The sequence below is a fragment of the Alligator sinensis genome, unplaced genomic scaffold (genome assembly GCF_000455745.1).
Source record: "Alligator sinensis unplaced genomic scaffold, ASM45574v1 scaffold766_1, whole genome shotgun sequence".
Taxonomy (NCBI): Eukaryota; Metazoa; Chordata; order Crocodylia; family Alligatoridae; genus Alligator; species Alligator sinensis.
The window spans coordinates 726,102-741,999 of NW_005842390.1; the positions used below are offsets into that span (position 1 = coordinate 726,102).

Consider the following 15,898-nt stretch of genomic DNA (forward strand, 5'->3'; position numbering starts at 1 on the left):
TAGGACATCTCACCATTCATGCTTGGGCAGACAAGAGAGGGAGATAGGTGGGCTTGGGAGGAAGTGAGCAAATCTGAGCAGGGGTTGGCAACCATTTCACAGCAGCAGGCCAAAATAATGCAGCTTAGTCCAAGGTGGGTTGCTGCTTTTGACCCAGCTGCCACCTCTTCCCGCCATGTATACAACCTGCCACAGAAGCACCCTGCTGCTGAAATGCCACAAAATTGCCCCATTGCCAAAATATTACCAATATTCAGACTTTGCAGGCTGCATGAAATCACTTGGCAGGCTGGATCTGGCCTGTGGCTGTAGGTTGCTGACCACTGAACTAGAGGATGCATTGCTTAGTGACAGGCCTGATTACCCTGGAAGGCAGCGGTGCTGGCGTTGTGTCCTGAAACCTTGCTCTCAATGGGGCAGAAACTCTCCTCTTCCACTTGCCCTCCATCCATTTTAGCCAATGAATGGTAAATACATGGGGCAGTGGCTCAGCTTCAAAAGCAGTGCTCCAGGAGCTGGCTAGGGGCTGATGTGCAGCCTGGTGATGAAGGCACTGGGTTTCAAAACCAGAGGGGCGCAGAGTCACCCCTCTGGGCGAATAGGGCCTAAGAACTCAGAGCCTCTGATTTCTTGGGTGACAGCCACTCAGTTATTAGTAGGGACCTACTCAAATTGTGGTTTCATGGATTTCGTGGAAATGTCGACATTGGGCAATCTCCGCGAAATCTGCAGGGGGAAAAAAACTTACTAAAAATAAAATGGGAGCCAGCAGTTCTCCTGGCCACTCAGCCTAGTATGAAGGCAAGCTGGCTGGCACCCTTACCCCTCACCGCTGATTGGCTGAGAGGGCTGTCTGTCATAAGCCCCCCCCCACCCCTGGCCACCAATCAGCAACAAGGGGGGGGGGGCGGTATGATAGACAGCCCTATCCACTAATCAATGGTGGGGGTGGGGCCAATCAGAGGTGCAGGGGGTGGGACCCCAGCCGTGATAAACCCATAAAAACGGCACCCCAGCCTTGCAATCTGAGCATGCACGCAGAGCCAGCCTTTAGGGGTGGGTGACGTGGGCAACCAGCCAGGGCACCGTGGTCTGGGGGGCACCACACACACACACACACACACACACACACACACACACGTGTGAACAGCCTGCCATGCTCACAGCAGTGCCCCAGCCCACCTGATTCCAGCCCCAGGGAGGAGGAGCAATGCCCAGCAATGAGGGAGGAAAGGGGGGCACCAAACTACAAGTACACCCCTGAATGCCATTTTCCAAAAGGACAGCTCTGCATATAAAGCATATGAGCATACATAGCTCTGTGCCTGCTCAGACAGCTCATATCCTCCTGCACTTGAGCGTGCATGCTACATGGGGACTGCAGTTGCAAACTGTGCATAAGTGCAAGTAGCGCCACTTCACAGCTAAAAAAGGGTCATGTGGGTGTTTATGGTGAAGTAAAATTGCGTCCTTTCTCCTCAGCGACCAGAATTTCTTGTTCATGGAAAATATAGGCCCTTTTGAAACTCATTTTGTCCTAAAATAGATCAAAATATTTTCTAAATCCCCCATGAAACAGACTTCAAAATAATTCATTTCAGAATGTGTTTTTTGAAAGCTGAAATTGTAATGAGAATTTGATTTTGTGCCACGGGTGCTTGCTTTGTATTATTTTAATGAGTTTTACATTGTTTCACAAGGATAATAGGCACTTGCCACATGCACACAAATATGGTTAGTCAAAAAAAAAATTAAATTTTCCATTGACAATGCCAAGAGCACAAATTTCAGACCAGCTTTGATATGGTGGATGCCTTCTATATATTTATGGCCCACTGCTGCAGGTGTTTTACCTACTCCTCCCCGCAGTGCCTGACTTATGAGGCAGCAGCATAACAAGCAGAAGGCAACAGGCACGGACTTCAGGTGAAGTTGCATGTTATATTTATTAGGGCTGTGCTAAGCTTCGGTCCCTGATTCGATTTGGCAAAGATCTGGCCCAATTCGGTGGCCAAATCTCCGAATCCATATCAAATCAGAGGACCCTTTAATCTTTCTGAATCAAATCAGAATCCTCCAAATCGATTTGGAAATAAAGACAACTTTAAATGTTCGTTCTACATACCTCTAGGTAGCAGGTGGCTCGTGAGTGCTGCGATGCTGGGGTGCATGGAGTGTCCCACAGGGGTGTGGGGGGCTCCCCAGCGTGCTCGGCAGCAGACCCAGAAGTGGACCAAAAGCACTTTGGGTTCACTTCCGGGTCTGCTGGGGAGCACGCTGGGGGGCCCCTCTGTGCCCCCCTGGCTTGGTGACTGGTGCCTCCTGGGTCTGGGGGAGGCACCCGGGGTCCCCCTGTGGCTGATCACTGAGCCGGTGGGCGTGGGGAGGCCCCCCCAGCACAGTCCCCGGCGGACCCAGAAGTGGACCCAAAGTACTTCCAGTCCACTTCTGGGTTTGCCACTGAGCACATGGAGGGACCCCCACACTCCTGTGGGATGCTCCATGCCCCCCAGCATTGCAGTGATCATGAGCTGTGCCTGCTACCTTAAGGTATGTAGAAATTTTTTTTATAGCTATGTCTATGTCCGAATCGCTGATTCTCCAAATCAGCATCGAATCTTCAGATGCAGATTCAGCCAAATCAAATCAGGGACAGTGATCTGAATCAACGAATCGAATCACTGTCCCTGATTCAGGCCGATTCCGAATCAAATAGGGCCCGCTTCGCACACCCCTAATATTTATACCATACTAAAGTCACTTAAAATGCCAACATTCATATGTTAAAGCTTGTTAACTCATGCAAAGTGCTCTTTGAGCATCTCTAACACTAGGCAAAGGTTAATAAGCTTTAACATGCGGTTAACTCTGGGCTTTGCTACCTAGCTCATGGTAGAGTACCATCAGTCTGCTCAATGGGGATAAAATGAGCAATTTGCAGTCCTCCAGAATCCCAAGATGCTCAGCTCCCACACCTGCCCTCCTTCCAGGGCAAGCATAGAGCCCAGGTGTCCTGGCTCCTAGCCACAGCCCTGCTCACCAGCCCTCTAGTGGCAAGTCAGAGCTATCCAGGAAACAAACTCTGCAACTCCTCAAAGCATGTTGTGATTTTAGCACTGCTTAGCATGCCACAGATTTAGTATGGTGTACATGGAACGTGAAACTTCACCCTTAGAGGAAGCAAAGAGCAGCAATAGCCATTGCTGCTACTGGCTCAGCCCCTGCTGTCAGCCTTGCCGCCCAGTTCACAGACCCTGGCTGATATGCTTCTGCAACTGGGGACATGCATTGTTACAACCCCAGCTAGGGGCCTGGTTTCCATAAGCTGCAGAGACTCCTACTTTTAACTTTGGAAGCCCTCAGTTAAAATGTCAATGTTGATAAGGATGGAGACCATCACAGAGACCCCCCCAGGGGCACAATGGAGTTTTGTCAGAAGGGAAATGTCCCTTCTTTCCCCTTGTAAATTCTCGGTCTAGTGTTTGCAATGCAGATGCACCCAGCTCCTGCTGAGAACTGTACGGCCCCCAGAACCCAAAACTTCCAGGCAAAATCCTCATTGACATCAAATCCTTTTTGAAGTCAACAGGTTTTGTTAGAGAAAGGAGTAATTAGAAGTTGGGCAAAAAATTAAATCATAGCTATGGGGTATATGTAGGGAGGAAGTATTCCCACATCTGCATTAAGAGTCTGCCCTTCATTTTCAGCTTGTGTCTTATTCTTGTATTAAGGAACCGGGTGATACATGTATGTATGAAAGCACATATGTATATGCATCTAGTCTGAAGGATGAACTCTAAGGAGGACATTCTTGCCAGAGCCCAATGCCTTGTTTTGCACCCATATGAGATCTCACGTTTGCCTTCATGCCCAGATGAGAATTTTGCCCCACCTTTAAGCTCCCAGTTGTTTTTAGCCATGTCAGCCCTGACCTGGGCCTCAGCAATTTCTGATTGCTTTTTTTTTTAAGAGCAAGGATCAAACGTACAGTTGTAGGCACAGACTTGCTCTTGATTTATATCATAACAAACACTGTTTTGTTATTGCAGGGTTGTTCATGAGGGCAGGGCTGCTACTGTTAATTATATGTAAGGCACATGATGTTACAAAGGTTTTGAGACAAAGACCTGCTAGGTCAGTCAAGTCTGTCGCCTTGCAAATGTGGTACAGTCCCCTGAGAGGGGATGTGTCAGGTATTAAATCCAAGCCGCAGCCAGAGGCCTTGGAGAGACAGAAGTTTCTATGTAAAGAATGGCATGACCTTTGCCACCAAATTTAAAGAGTGGAACAAATTGCAGGCCCCTTGGTCTTGGCCTTGCACCTTTTCACAGCTGCTCCCCATTTGGAGAGGGCTAGTTCACAGGTTGCAAGCAATGACCAGCAATTAGCTCTCTCCTCCCAGCTTTGCTCTGCAGGGCAGTTGTGTTTGGCTCCATTAATAGGGTCTCCCAGGAGGGGGCAGTGTAGGTAATGGTGAGGACCAGATGCTCCACACCTTTTACTGACTTCTCATTTCTGCAAGAGTGAACAGGGCCCTAAACCTTTTGGTACCTTCAAAATCCTGCGGGTGCTTGAGAAGTTCACATGAAAGATGCCACTGAAGGATACAGGATTCATTAACGTGAGGATTGCTTTCATCCTGCTTTATGCACTCATGTTGCCAGGCAGAGCTAAGAGGGAATTTCTCCTGGCCATACTAGGTCTGAGATGCCTTCCAAAAGGGCATCTCTTTCCTCTTTCAAGAATGGGCGCTGCACAGAGACTGTCAGGTGGGGAGAGGTTTATTCTGTTCAAGCCACCAATAATGACTGATCAGAGCTTCTGTCTTTCTTCTCCCATAGTGATCTGAGCATGAACAACATTAGCGAACTGCAACCCAACACTTTTCATCATATGCGCTTCCTGGGGGAGCTGTAAGTATGGTGTTATTACATAGAGCATAACGTGTTCTGGGGTGATATGATGTGCGGGGTGGAGGGGGGTATGGATTACAAAGGAAACCAAAGTGAGGAGCAGAGAGAAATCAGGTCAGAAGCAGTTGCATTTTTTTCCCTTCATGGAAATCAGGAGTAATGCCCCTGGCATCAGTCATTGTAAAAGATGCAAGATCAGCAAAGCAGAATCAGAGACACTATTGGTGCCTATTGTAACCCAAAGAAAAGCAGCCCACACACAACTCTGCTCACCTTGCTGTCCGTACACATCCCCTCACAGCCCTTTGCTTTCTGGATTTCCTATCAGTCTGAAATGAGAATGGCAGCACGGGGACAGGAGTGTGGGTCGGGACCTCTGAGACTGAGGCTGAGGCAACATAGACATCTGAACCCAGGAAAAATCCTAGGCTGCATTGAAGGTGGGGAGATCCTGCTGTACAAGTGTGAATTGCCCTTTTCTACTAGCCCAGCTATAGCAATGATGTCAGAAAAATAACACAGTGAGGCCAGGAGTGGATGAAGCCAAGCAACATGTTCGGCAAGTTAAGCCCTTTGCAAAGGGCTAGCAGAGAAGCCATGTACATCACAGGTAAACCCTGAAAATAGGGTTTTAATGGCGTAGCCCTTTGCCCGAGTTGAATGTCACTCTCTAAGGATAATTCCTTCATGCACCTGGAGGGTTTACCCCTGCTAAAGCTACTTGTACCATGCTTAATCTTAGAGCTGGGCAGAGAAATTCAACAGAATATATTTTCTTTATAAAAGACAATTTCAATAAAATTGAAGCACTTTTATATTAGACTGAGATATTCATTGTCATATTGTGTGCGTGTGTGTGTGTGTATATATTACATTTAATGTATAGGATATGTTGTTATTAATATTTTACTCTAATAGAAAAGTCCAAAGGAGATGTTGTGATGCTTCTGAAATACACCTCTTTTATTCATTCAACTTTTTCAATTCACAGGAAATGTTGAAATATTGAATTTTTTACATGTCCCCTCCCTACCCCCAAATATTGGGATTTCCCCAAAACAGGAATTCACATGCCCCTGAATTTGGTGTGTGTATATAGGGTTGAATTTACACACATACATGTGGGCATATACACTGCTGGGCAAGCAGCATTGCCTAAAGGTTAAAGCATCAGAGGAGAAGTCCACACACCAATACCTTTCATTTATTTTTTCAAAATGTCATGATCTTCAAAACAGTGCAGCAGTTCTTTAGAAAGGACTCACAGCTGTTCACTCCTGGAGTTAGTGAGAATAAGGAAAACAAAGAAGCAGCTAAAAAGGTTCACGGATCCCTACAGATTTTTAAAGTCAGAAGGGATTTTTTTTATGATCATCTAATTGACCATCCTGCATAACAGAGGTTTAAGAACCTCACTCATGGATATCTGGATCCAGACCATAACCTTTACTGAGCAAGAGCAGAGCTTGGAAAAAGACACACACAGTCTGGACTGAAACTGCCTTTGGTAATTGGGCATATGTTAGTTAAAAACATCTGCTAGATTTCCCGCATCAGTTTGTCTGCTTTGACTTCTAGTCATCAGATACGTATATGCCTTTGCCTGTTTAATTTAAATGCCCTCCAATATCAGAAATCATCTCACCCTGCAGAACTGTATCAACCATGCCAAAATCATGCTGAAACTGTAACCTTGTGGGGAACTTAAAGACACTGAGTTTCTCAGGTTTCTTACTAGAAGACAGATTTTTCAGGCCTTGTATTAGTCTTGCAGCTCTTTGCCTTGGGGTTTTCCTTGTCCTATTTAAAATGGAGACACCAGAAGTGGACACAGTATTTTATTCTGTCCTAACCAGATAGTTTCATAGTTGGTAGGGTCAGAAGGGACCTGAGCAGATCATCTAGTCCGACCCCCTGCTGTGGCAGGACAGAGTATTGGGGTCAAACGACCCCGGCCACATGTTCATCTAGCCTCCTCTTAAAGACCCCCAGGGTAGGAGCCAGCACCACTTCTCTTGGAAGTTGGTTCCAGATCCTAGCCGCCCTGACAGTGAAATAGCACTTCCTAATGTCTAGCCTGAAACTCCCCTCCACTAGCTTGTGTCCGCTGTTTCTTGTAACTCCCGGGATTGCTCGGGGGAACAGGGACTCTCCCAATGCCTGCTGGTCCCCCTTGACTAGTTTATAGACTGCCACTAGATCCCCTCTCAGCCTTTTCTTTTGGAGGCTGAACAGGTTCAGGTCCCGCAGCCTCTCCTCATAGGGCCTGCCCTGCTGTCCCCTGATTGTACGGGTGGCCCTCCTCTAGACCCTCTCCATATTGGCCACATCCCTCCTGAAGTGCGGCGCCCAGAACTGGACGCAGTACTCCAGCTGCGGCCTGACCAGTGTCACATAGAGGGGGAGGATCACCTCCTTGGACCTACTTGAGATGCATCTGTGGATGCACGACAAGGTATGGCTGGCCTTCCTGACCGCATCCCCACGCTGTCGGCCCATGTTTGTTATGGCATCAGTAATGACTCCAAGATCCTTTTCTGCCTCAACACTGGCGAGAAGGGAGTTCCCCAGCCTGTAGGTGTGCCGCTGGTTCTTCCTCCCCAGGTGCAGTACCCGGCACTTGTCAGTGTTGAAACCCATTCTGTTCTCATCGGCCCACCCCTGTAACCTGTCTAGATCTGCTTGCAGCCTGTTCCTTCCTACTAGCGTACCCACTTCACCCCACATCTTAGTATCATCTGCGAATTTGAACAGGGTGCTTTCTACCCCCTCGCCCAAGTCACTGATGAAGATGTTGAATGGTGTGGGCCCGAGGACCGAGCTCTGGGGAACCCCACTGCCCACATCCCTCCAGGTCGAATAAGACCCATCCACCACCACCCTCTGGGTGCGGCCCTCCAGCCAGTTAGCGACCCATCTGACCGTGTAAGCATCAACACCACTGTCTCCTAGTTTCTTACTGAGAATGGGGTGAGAGACTGTGTTGAAGGCCTTCCTGAAGTCCAGAAAGACTATATCTACTGCGACACCTGCATCCAAGGACTTGGTGACCTGGTTGTAGAAGGCCACCAGGTTGGTTTGACAAGACCTGCCCCTAATGAACCCATGCTGGTTGCCCCTGAGCATCACCTCCCCTGCTGGCCCTTCCTGGACATAATAATGCCATAATAATAGTGCCAGGATAATTCTTTCGAAAAGCTTCCCAGGACTGAGGTAAGACTCACAGGCCTATAGTTTCCTGGGTCCTCCTTCCTCCCTTTTTTGAAGATGGGGACCACCTTGGCCCTTTTCCAGTCCTCCAGCACATTGCCCAAGTGCCATGAGTGCTTGTAGAGCTGTGCCAGAGGTCCCGCAATGACCCCTGCTAGTTCCTTCAGCACTCTGGGGTGGAGATCATCAGGACCCGTGGATTTAAATACATCTAGTCCCTCCAGAAGTTCCCTTTTCACTCTTACTCAGCCTCTTCCTCTGTACACAGTTGCTGGCTGCCTCACTGCAAATGATTATAACCTGATTGCATGTTATAAGCAAACAGAATATAGTCATAACGGGGAATATATAAATATGTTTAACATTTAGAAGGGGCCAATTTCCCACGGCCAAAAATAATTCTGAGTGAAACAAATTGGGAGGAAAAAATTAAACAGGAAAATATGAAAAATAATTGGAAGTTGTTTAAGAACATTTTGCTGGGTGTTTCGAAAGATCACAATTCCTCATTCAGGGAAAAATATACTTGGATTTAAAAAACATCCCAGTTAAACGTGGAAGTAGAATTGGCAATTTTACACATGCACGCGTGCATGCACGCATACTGCACACACATGTACGCGTGCGCATGCACACCCCTAATACTGCTGATAAATTCTCCTGTTTTCCCACTTGTTTTACAAGCCTTCCATGTACTCAGTGTGACAATGAAGATTATCCAGGGTGTAGATTGTGCTGGGTCAGAAGGAGCTGCAGCCCCAGGAAAAATGCCTAAAGAACAAGAGGGGGCAGCAAAGGGCACACATCTTAATTTTTGCTTGGAGGGTGGGGGAGAAATGACCCCCGCCCCCCAACCAGGAGAGGAGCAACTAGTCAGGGAAGCAGAGCTCCCCCCTTTCTTGATGAAAGGGCTGAAGTACTTAGAGCAGTTCTGCTTTCCCTTCTAGAAATAAACTGCCTGAAAGAAGAGATCCCTATTACTGCCTCCCCAGCGAGGCCTGGTAGAGGGGGGTGCAGAGGCAGAAGAGATGGGGCAGAAGGACAGGATTTATCTGGAGGCTGGGGATGAATTGATAACGTCAGAACTAATAATGGGATTGGATGGGGCATATTCATGGGGGGCTGAGAAAATGGATGTGGGGCAGAATGGCTGAGGGTTGATTATAGACCCTGGCTCCCAGCGTGCAACAGGGATGATTGTGTGGTTTTAGGTTAGACAAGGACTTGCATGGATTATTTTGGATAGAGATGATCGTGCCTCAGGCAGGAAGGAGGGCTGGATGTCCTCCAGATGTCCCTTCCAGCCCTATTTTTCTGTGCGTCTACAATTCTCTGATTTTCAGACCACTTTAAAATCTGGGATCATCCATCCCGTTTGGACAGTGGAGAATTCTCTTGGGCATGCTTGATATCTTTGGGAACTGGGGTGAACTTCCACCCACATTTTGGTGGTCAAACCAAAATATTATAAAAATAAAATGAAGTCTAGTTGAACTGAAAGAGAATTTTTTTCAGGCTTTGCAGCCAGATGAGAAAGAAAATTGAAAAATTTTGTTTTGGGCCAACCCCAGATGTTTCACTTGGGCTGAAACAAAATATTTTATTCATTTGAAGATTATTTATCCCTTTGATTTAATTCCCCCCTCCCCCCCACAACCCCGTGTGTCCTTTTTCATGCAAAATAGTGATTGAAAATTCTGGTTTGAAATGGAAAGGAGCTTAAGAAAAAATATGTAAATAAAATGCTTGTAAATTTTAGATTTCTTTTTCTCCCAATTTTGGATGTGAATTTGGCCTGAATTTTGAATGGTTTTATGCTCCATTTTTTTAGGAACTTTATGATGTGTGTGGGGGCAATGTCACATGGGCTAAGATCAAGTGTAATAATATATTTACCAATATTCCTAGCAGCTACCACCTGACTCCATGGCTTTTGGATACACCTGTTTGTCTTGTCTCCTGGTTCTCTTCCCTCTGATGGTCACAGACAGCCCATCCTCTTCTGCCTCTACCTGTGTAACATGCCCTCTGACTGCTCTTCTTGCTCACTGTGTTCTGCTCATTTCTAATTTCTCCTGTGCCTCGGTGCCAGTTTCTTCCCTTGTTGGCTTTCTGGTGACTCTGCTTTAAGCAGCTAATCACATCGAGGCTTTGTGGCTGTCCAGGAAAGGATTACACATCTTTACACATCTTAAAGTCTTGAACCAACACCTCCTCGGTGATGTTTCTTCATTTTTAATGTCTGGTTGGAGTGGTGTTGTCACCGTGATGGTCCAAGAAATGTGTGTGAGGCAAGGATTTTACATGATATTTTTCAGGTCTAAACTCGCTCCTGAAGAAGGGCACTTGCTGCCTGAAGCTCCCAACTATACAGTTGGTCCAATAAAAAATACCACTAAAAATCCTCATCTCTCATTCATTTTTAATGACAGTCTCTTCTTAGCCAACAGTTTATTGCACACTGGGACTCCATCCCTACAGCCAGAGGCCTGCAAGCGTGTCCCCTGCAGAAAGTCTCATTAGAGCCATTGAGATTGACATGGATAAAAGGGCCAGTGTGTGTGGAACAGCTTTGCCAGGGTGATCTGAGGCTATTTCTTGGGTTTGATGGGAAGGAAAAGAATGATGGGAGGGAAGGGGTTGGGCGACATAGCAAGAGGGAAAGGAACATGGGGATAGGAAGGCAGAGCCAGAGAATGAGCACAAAGGACTAAAAAAGAGGGGCAGGACATAGGTGGAACAACAAATGGAGCAGTGCAACAAAGTCTGCGTGAAATCATCCAGTATCTTAATTCTAGGTGAGTGCCTGATGACATTAGGAGGCTACTGATGATGTGATGGGGCTCAGGAAATCTCATGTACTGCTATGCCCATGAGATACAGCCCACAGGATTAATGGCTGAAGTACATGGGACCCAATGGGAGGGACACACGGAAGTACTTTAGCTCCAAAGACACTGGACATTTTGAGTTCTGCTGCACTGGCTGACCAGCCCTTTAAGCTGCAGTGGACTACATTCATTTGCACATTGGTGATGTATCTCCAGCTGCTCTGTACTCTAGAACAGTGCGGCTTGTTGCATCGGGCCGTGCTGCTCATTTTGGTTGCACTGTGGAACAGCACGTTACACTTCCCTGCATCAGTGCATTTGGCCACCGTGGAGCATGGAGGCTGCTGCCTGAGGCGGGCCTGCAGCATGAGACCAGGCTTGGCTGCTGTCCGTGGTGGTGCTGGAGTTGCGTTCAGCCCGTACGGCAGAGTAGCTTGCCAGGTTCTCACTCATCGTCCCACCTTCTCCCTGTGACTCAAATTGTATCAGGAAGCAGCAGAGTGATCATTTATCACCAGCAATCAAAGATGGCTTTGTGGCCATGGCACTGGCCTGGGAGTCAGGAATTCTCTTCCTGAATCAGCTGTAGCTCACTGTGTGGTCTTGGGTAATTCATGTTCCCCTTTCATGCCTCAGTTTCCCTGCCAGTAAAAGCCAAGGGCAATGGCTCAGGTGTGCCGTGAGCCTAAGCTCATTAATGTTTCACTGTGAACCCATCAGAACAAAGGTGTTATAAGCACAATCAGTGCCACAGCCCCAGGGAGCTTCCAGGGAGAGCAGATGCTCCAATTCATCTGGCTTTGAAGAAGCACCATATCCGGGGACTCCCCTCCGAGGAGAGGCTCCCTGACAGCTGTCTGTCAGCAGGGACTGCATTCCTGGCTCCTCGCACTTCCTCCCTGCCTCCAGCCTTGGAGGGAGAAAGAGGGAAACTGTATTCAAAGCTGACAGCAGAGTGACTCCGAGGGGAAAAGGCACAATAGCCGCAGAGGCACCCAAGAAGACTATGCCAGTTCCCTCAGGAAAGGGGTGTTCAGAGCTGGGACCAGACATTTATAGGAAGCAGTTTAGAAAATAGCCTTCGTTTCTTTCTTGCTTTGTCTTTCTAGCTTTGTCTTGCTTGCTTGCTTACTTTTCCTTCACAGGAAAGATTGTTTAAAGGAGCTAATAAATTCTAGTTAATGAACCCTGAAAAACCAGAGCCGGGAGCCAAGAAAAACAAGGGCAATCAGTACAGAAGGAATAGAAAGAGGATCTTGAAAGTCGGCCTGGGAATAACAACATGTTGAAATGTGTTTGACGCATTGTTACTGTGCTTTGAATCCAAACACAAGCACTTGGTGCCAGGAGAAGGGAGTGTGATGGAAGGCAGGTGTCCTGTGCTGTTCACCTCTCTCTTGCTTCAAGGTACACATGGCAAGATCAGCCCCTGTCCCAGCTGCTGGCTCATCCACTTGCCAGCACACTGCCTGCTGGGGTGGGGAGCCGTTATTATAGGGACTTGCAGTTTATGTGCTTGTGTTTCAGTAACATAGAAGCACCTATCGGGAGTCAGGCCCATACTGTGCTCCTTGATTTACAAACAGGCCAGAAAAGAGTGTCCCTAACCCAGACAGCTCCTTTAAGGCAAGAACGAAGTTAGAGAAGGGCAGGCAACAAGAAACAGGACAGGGGAGGTGGAGAGAGGTATATGACAATCAAAGGAGGCAATAAATGTACACTAAGCACTGTCAGTAGCAGTTGCCTCCTAGCAGGGTGGCTACTGATGTCTGGGGTGGCCATCATAGAGGACAGTCCAGTTGTCCTCTGTCCTCTATTGATACAAAACCTGATGCCTCTATGTCCTCTATTTTTCTCTTGGGGACAGAGTAACAGAAAACCAGAATGTCCTCTGTGATGACCACCCTACTGATGTCTGTAGGCGGCAGCAGATCTCTGGTATCATTGGGAGGCATCTGTCCCCTCTTTTGACATGTGCATGGAGTGTCCTCCCCTCTCCCCTATTGTGAAAGGGATAATTCACCCCATTTCACTAGCTTAAGAGGCAGGAGCAGGGACCAAGCACCAGCTATGTGAGAACAGCTCTAGAATGAGGCAGCGACTTTACTACTGCTGAAAAGTACTGTGGCCCACTGAGATTTCTGTGATGAGCAGTACAGTGTGACGAGGCATTGACAGTTCTGAGATAATGTTGCTGCTTTGTGGGGCATAGGTATGTATATCTGAACCTTAGCACCCGGGGCACAAATGTGCCGACATTGCTATGCATGGCACGCCATTTCTGAGAGGCATGTGTGCTCTGCTAAGGTGGCACTAACATATGTGTCTGTGGTTCTTCATGCAACATTAACCTTTCTCTGTCCTAAACTGTGCCTGACAAGGGATTGACCCTTCTGTGATGTAGCAGCACTAAATGAGCACCAGCTTTTCTGTGGCATAGCAGTGGCGTGTTATAGAGCACTGATATATGTGTGGCATGTTGTCTCTACATTATGGGGTACTGATATATATGTAAGTGACAGTCACTGGGGCTAGGGGGCACAGATCTTGCTGTGACAGCAGCTCTGTATTATGGGGCATTTGCATTTCTGGGATAGAGTGGGTCATAGGCGACTGGTAGGAGGTGCACAGGGGTGCAGGTGCTCCCCCAATTGCCGACACCATGCTGTTGGTAGGGCTGGTGCCCCCCCCTGACAGGGCCACCGCCGTCAGCAGCTTGTGCAGGTGCCCCCCCCAGATTCAGGAGGCACCAGTCACTCATGGAGTGGGTGCTTAACCGAGCAGTAGGCTAATTTGCTGCAGTGTAAAGTGTCACAGTCTGCATGTGTGATGGTATCAGACTGCAGCAAACTAATTTTTGCCACTGTAAGATAGTACTGTTGGGGACAAGTAATATCTTATGGCGGTGAAAATAACTGCACCTAAATGTGTGTGTAAATGCCTGCCTGCTGTTTAGCCACATGGCTCCACTCTTTGGGCACTCTCATGCTCCATTCAGCCCCTCTGCCACCCAAAGCCATGACCCAGAGCCCAGGGCTGACCCCTGAGCCTGCTGCCAGCCTGGGGTTGCTCTGCCCCGGCTCAAACTTCTGCAGTCCCAGGCAAACATGTAGATGATGTGTCCGGGAGCCATTAACTCTGGCGCAAACTGTGCTGGAATTTATTGCATCACACTAATTGAGCATGTAGATGCATCCAGTGATGCTACATTATTGAGTTTAGGGATTTCTATGACATAGCCAGATTGTCTTTCAGGGCTGTCACATCTCTGCCCCATATATTAGAAGCCAGAGTATATTATAGAGTACAAGTGCAGTGTAATCATGTTTTACATTTCCCTCTCTTTAGAGAGCAGTGCTATTCCTGTGGCTTTTGGTAGTGCCTAGCCCCTCTCCTGTTCTTCAGTACAAGAGACATTTCCTATTGTTATTTAACTACACAGGGATTTACACTGGCTGCAGCATTTTTACCCATAGTGCCCTGTTGTGCGGTGCAAATCTGGAGGATGGGACAGTTGGGAAGGGTTGAGTTTCACAAAAGCATTAGGGAGCATATGCATCTTTTCTTTTCCTTCCCAGGGAAAAAAATGAAGTTGAAATTGGATGGGGTTTGGACTCTGAGGCCCAGATCCTGTTTTGTCTACTGAACTTCAAAGCCTAAGCAACCACTTGTCTAAAAAGTATGCCTCTTACTTCAGGGGTGCAATCCTGTTCTGCCTGGGGAGACACAAAGCTCCTCTCCCATTCTGCTGTCAATGGACACCCTTAGGCACCTCCAGAGCATGTACGCACTGAGCAAGGAGTCACTTGCAGGCAGCCAATTAAGAGATGGTGGCTCAGAAGTGAACTCCTGCCCCTCAGGGCTCACATTATGTGCCTCCATCATCTCAGGATTCAAACCGAGAGGAGGACCCACACGTAGGTTGCCCGACCGCCTAGGGGTTAGAGCGTTACCCAAAAAAATAGAAGACATGAATTCTAGATCCTCCTCAGCCAGATGGGGTTTAAACCCACATCACCCTCTTCCCAGGACTGTACCCCAACCACCAAGCTGTTGAACAAGCTAGGCTGAGGCCTCCTTCCATGTCAAAGGTGAGCCACTGGGCAGAAAGAAGTGCAAAATGCATTGGAGTCTGCAATGGAGGTAGGCAGGTGTTCTGATGGGAGGGGAGAGCCTTGGGTTCTGCTCTCAGTGGACCCAATGGGGTCTATGTATTTTGCTTCGATCACTCATTGATAAAATGCATTAACAGCAGTGGGGGCAATACTAGAGTCATTCTATCCTGGATATACCTGTGGTACTTTTAATTAAGCTCAGGCCCCAAGAGCAGTGATGGCTTGGCACCATGGAATTTACAGCATGCTGGCAAGCCTGGCCTGCAGCCAGGGCAGGTATTCAGGCGCTTTGCCTATGGGAGCATACAGGTCTTGCCTACCCTGTGGCAAGGAGTCTGAGCTCACCCCAACCACAGCCACACTCTGAACCCATGTGAGGCTACTCTGGTCCCATCCCTCTGCACTTGCTCTTGAGCCTTTGGTCTCTGGTGGGTCTGAAAGCAGCCACTGGAGATGAACCTCACTGGCAAACTGCCAGGTTCAGAGCATGTCTGCATGTGTGTGTAGGTATGGTAGCAGGACACACGGCCAGTGCAATGTAGACAAGCCACAGGAGCATGAAGGAGACTTCCCTACGTGCAGACTGGGATGCGTTAGGGCTGGAAAAGTTTGGCTTCCTTTCTGGATTCCAGGTGGTAGGGCTGTGCGAAGCTTCAGGTGGTGATTCGATTCGGAGGAGATTCGGCCCGATTCCGTGGCCGAATCTCCGAATCCAAATTGAATCAGGGGACCAATTTAAGGGTCCAAATGAATTCAAAGCTCTCCGAATGTTTGCCAAAGATTCAGAGAGCTTTGATTATTCGGGTAGTCCCCAGTGGCTGCAGCAGGG

At 48.0% G+C, this 15,898-nt stretch overlaps 1 protein-coding gene across 2 annotated transcripts in view; it reads left to right on the forward strand.

The window, feature by feature from the left end:
* Positions 1–15,898, forward strand: part of LGR6 (leucine rich repeat containing G protein-coupled receptor 6) — a 199,834-nt gene that overhangs the window by 55,576 nt on the left and 128,360 nt on the right. For both annotated transcript variants that reach the window (XM_014522731.2, XM_006029639.2), the window contains exon 2: positions 4,842–4,913. In XM_014522731.2, the coding sequence (XP_014378217.2) occupies positions 4,842–4,913 (72 nt within the window). The remainder of the gene's footprint in view (positions 1–4,841; positions 4,914–15,898) is intronic.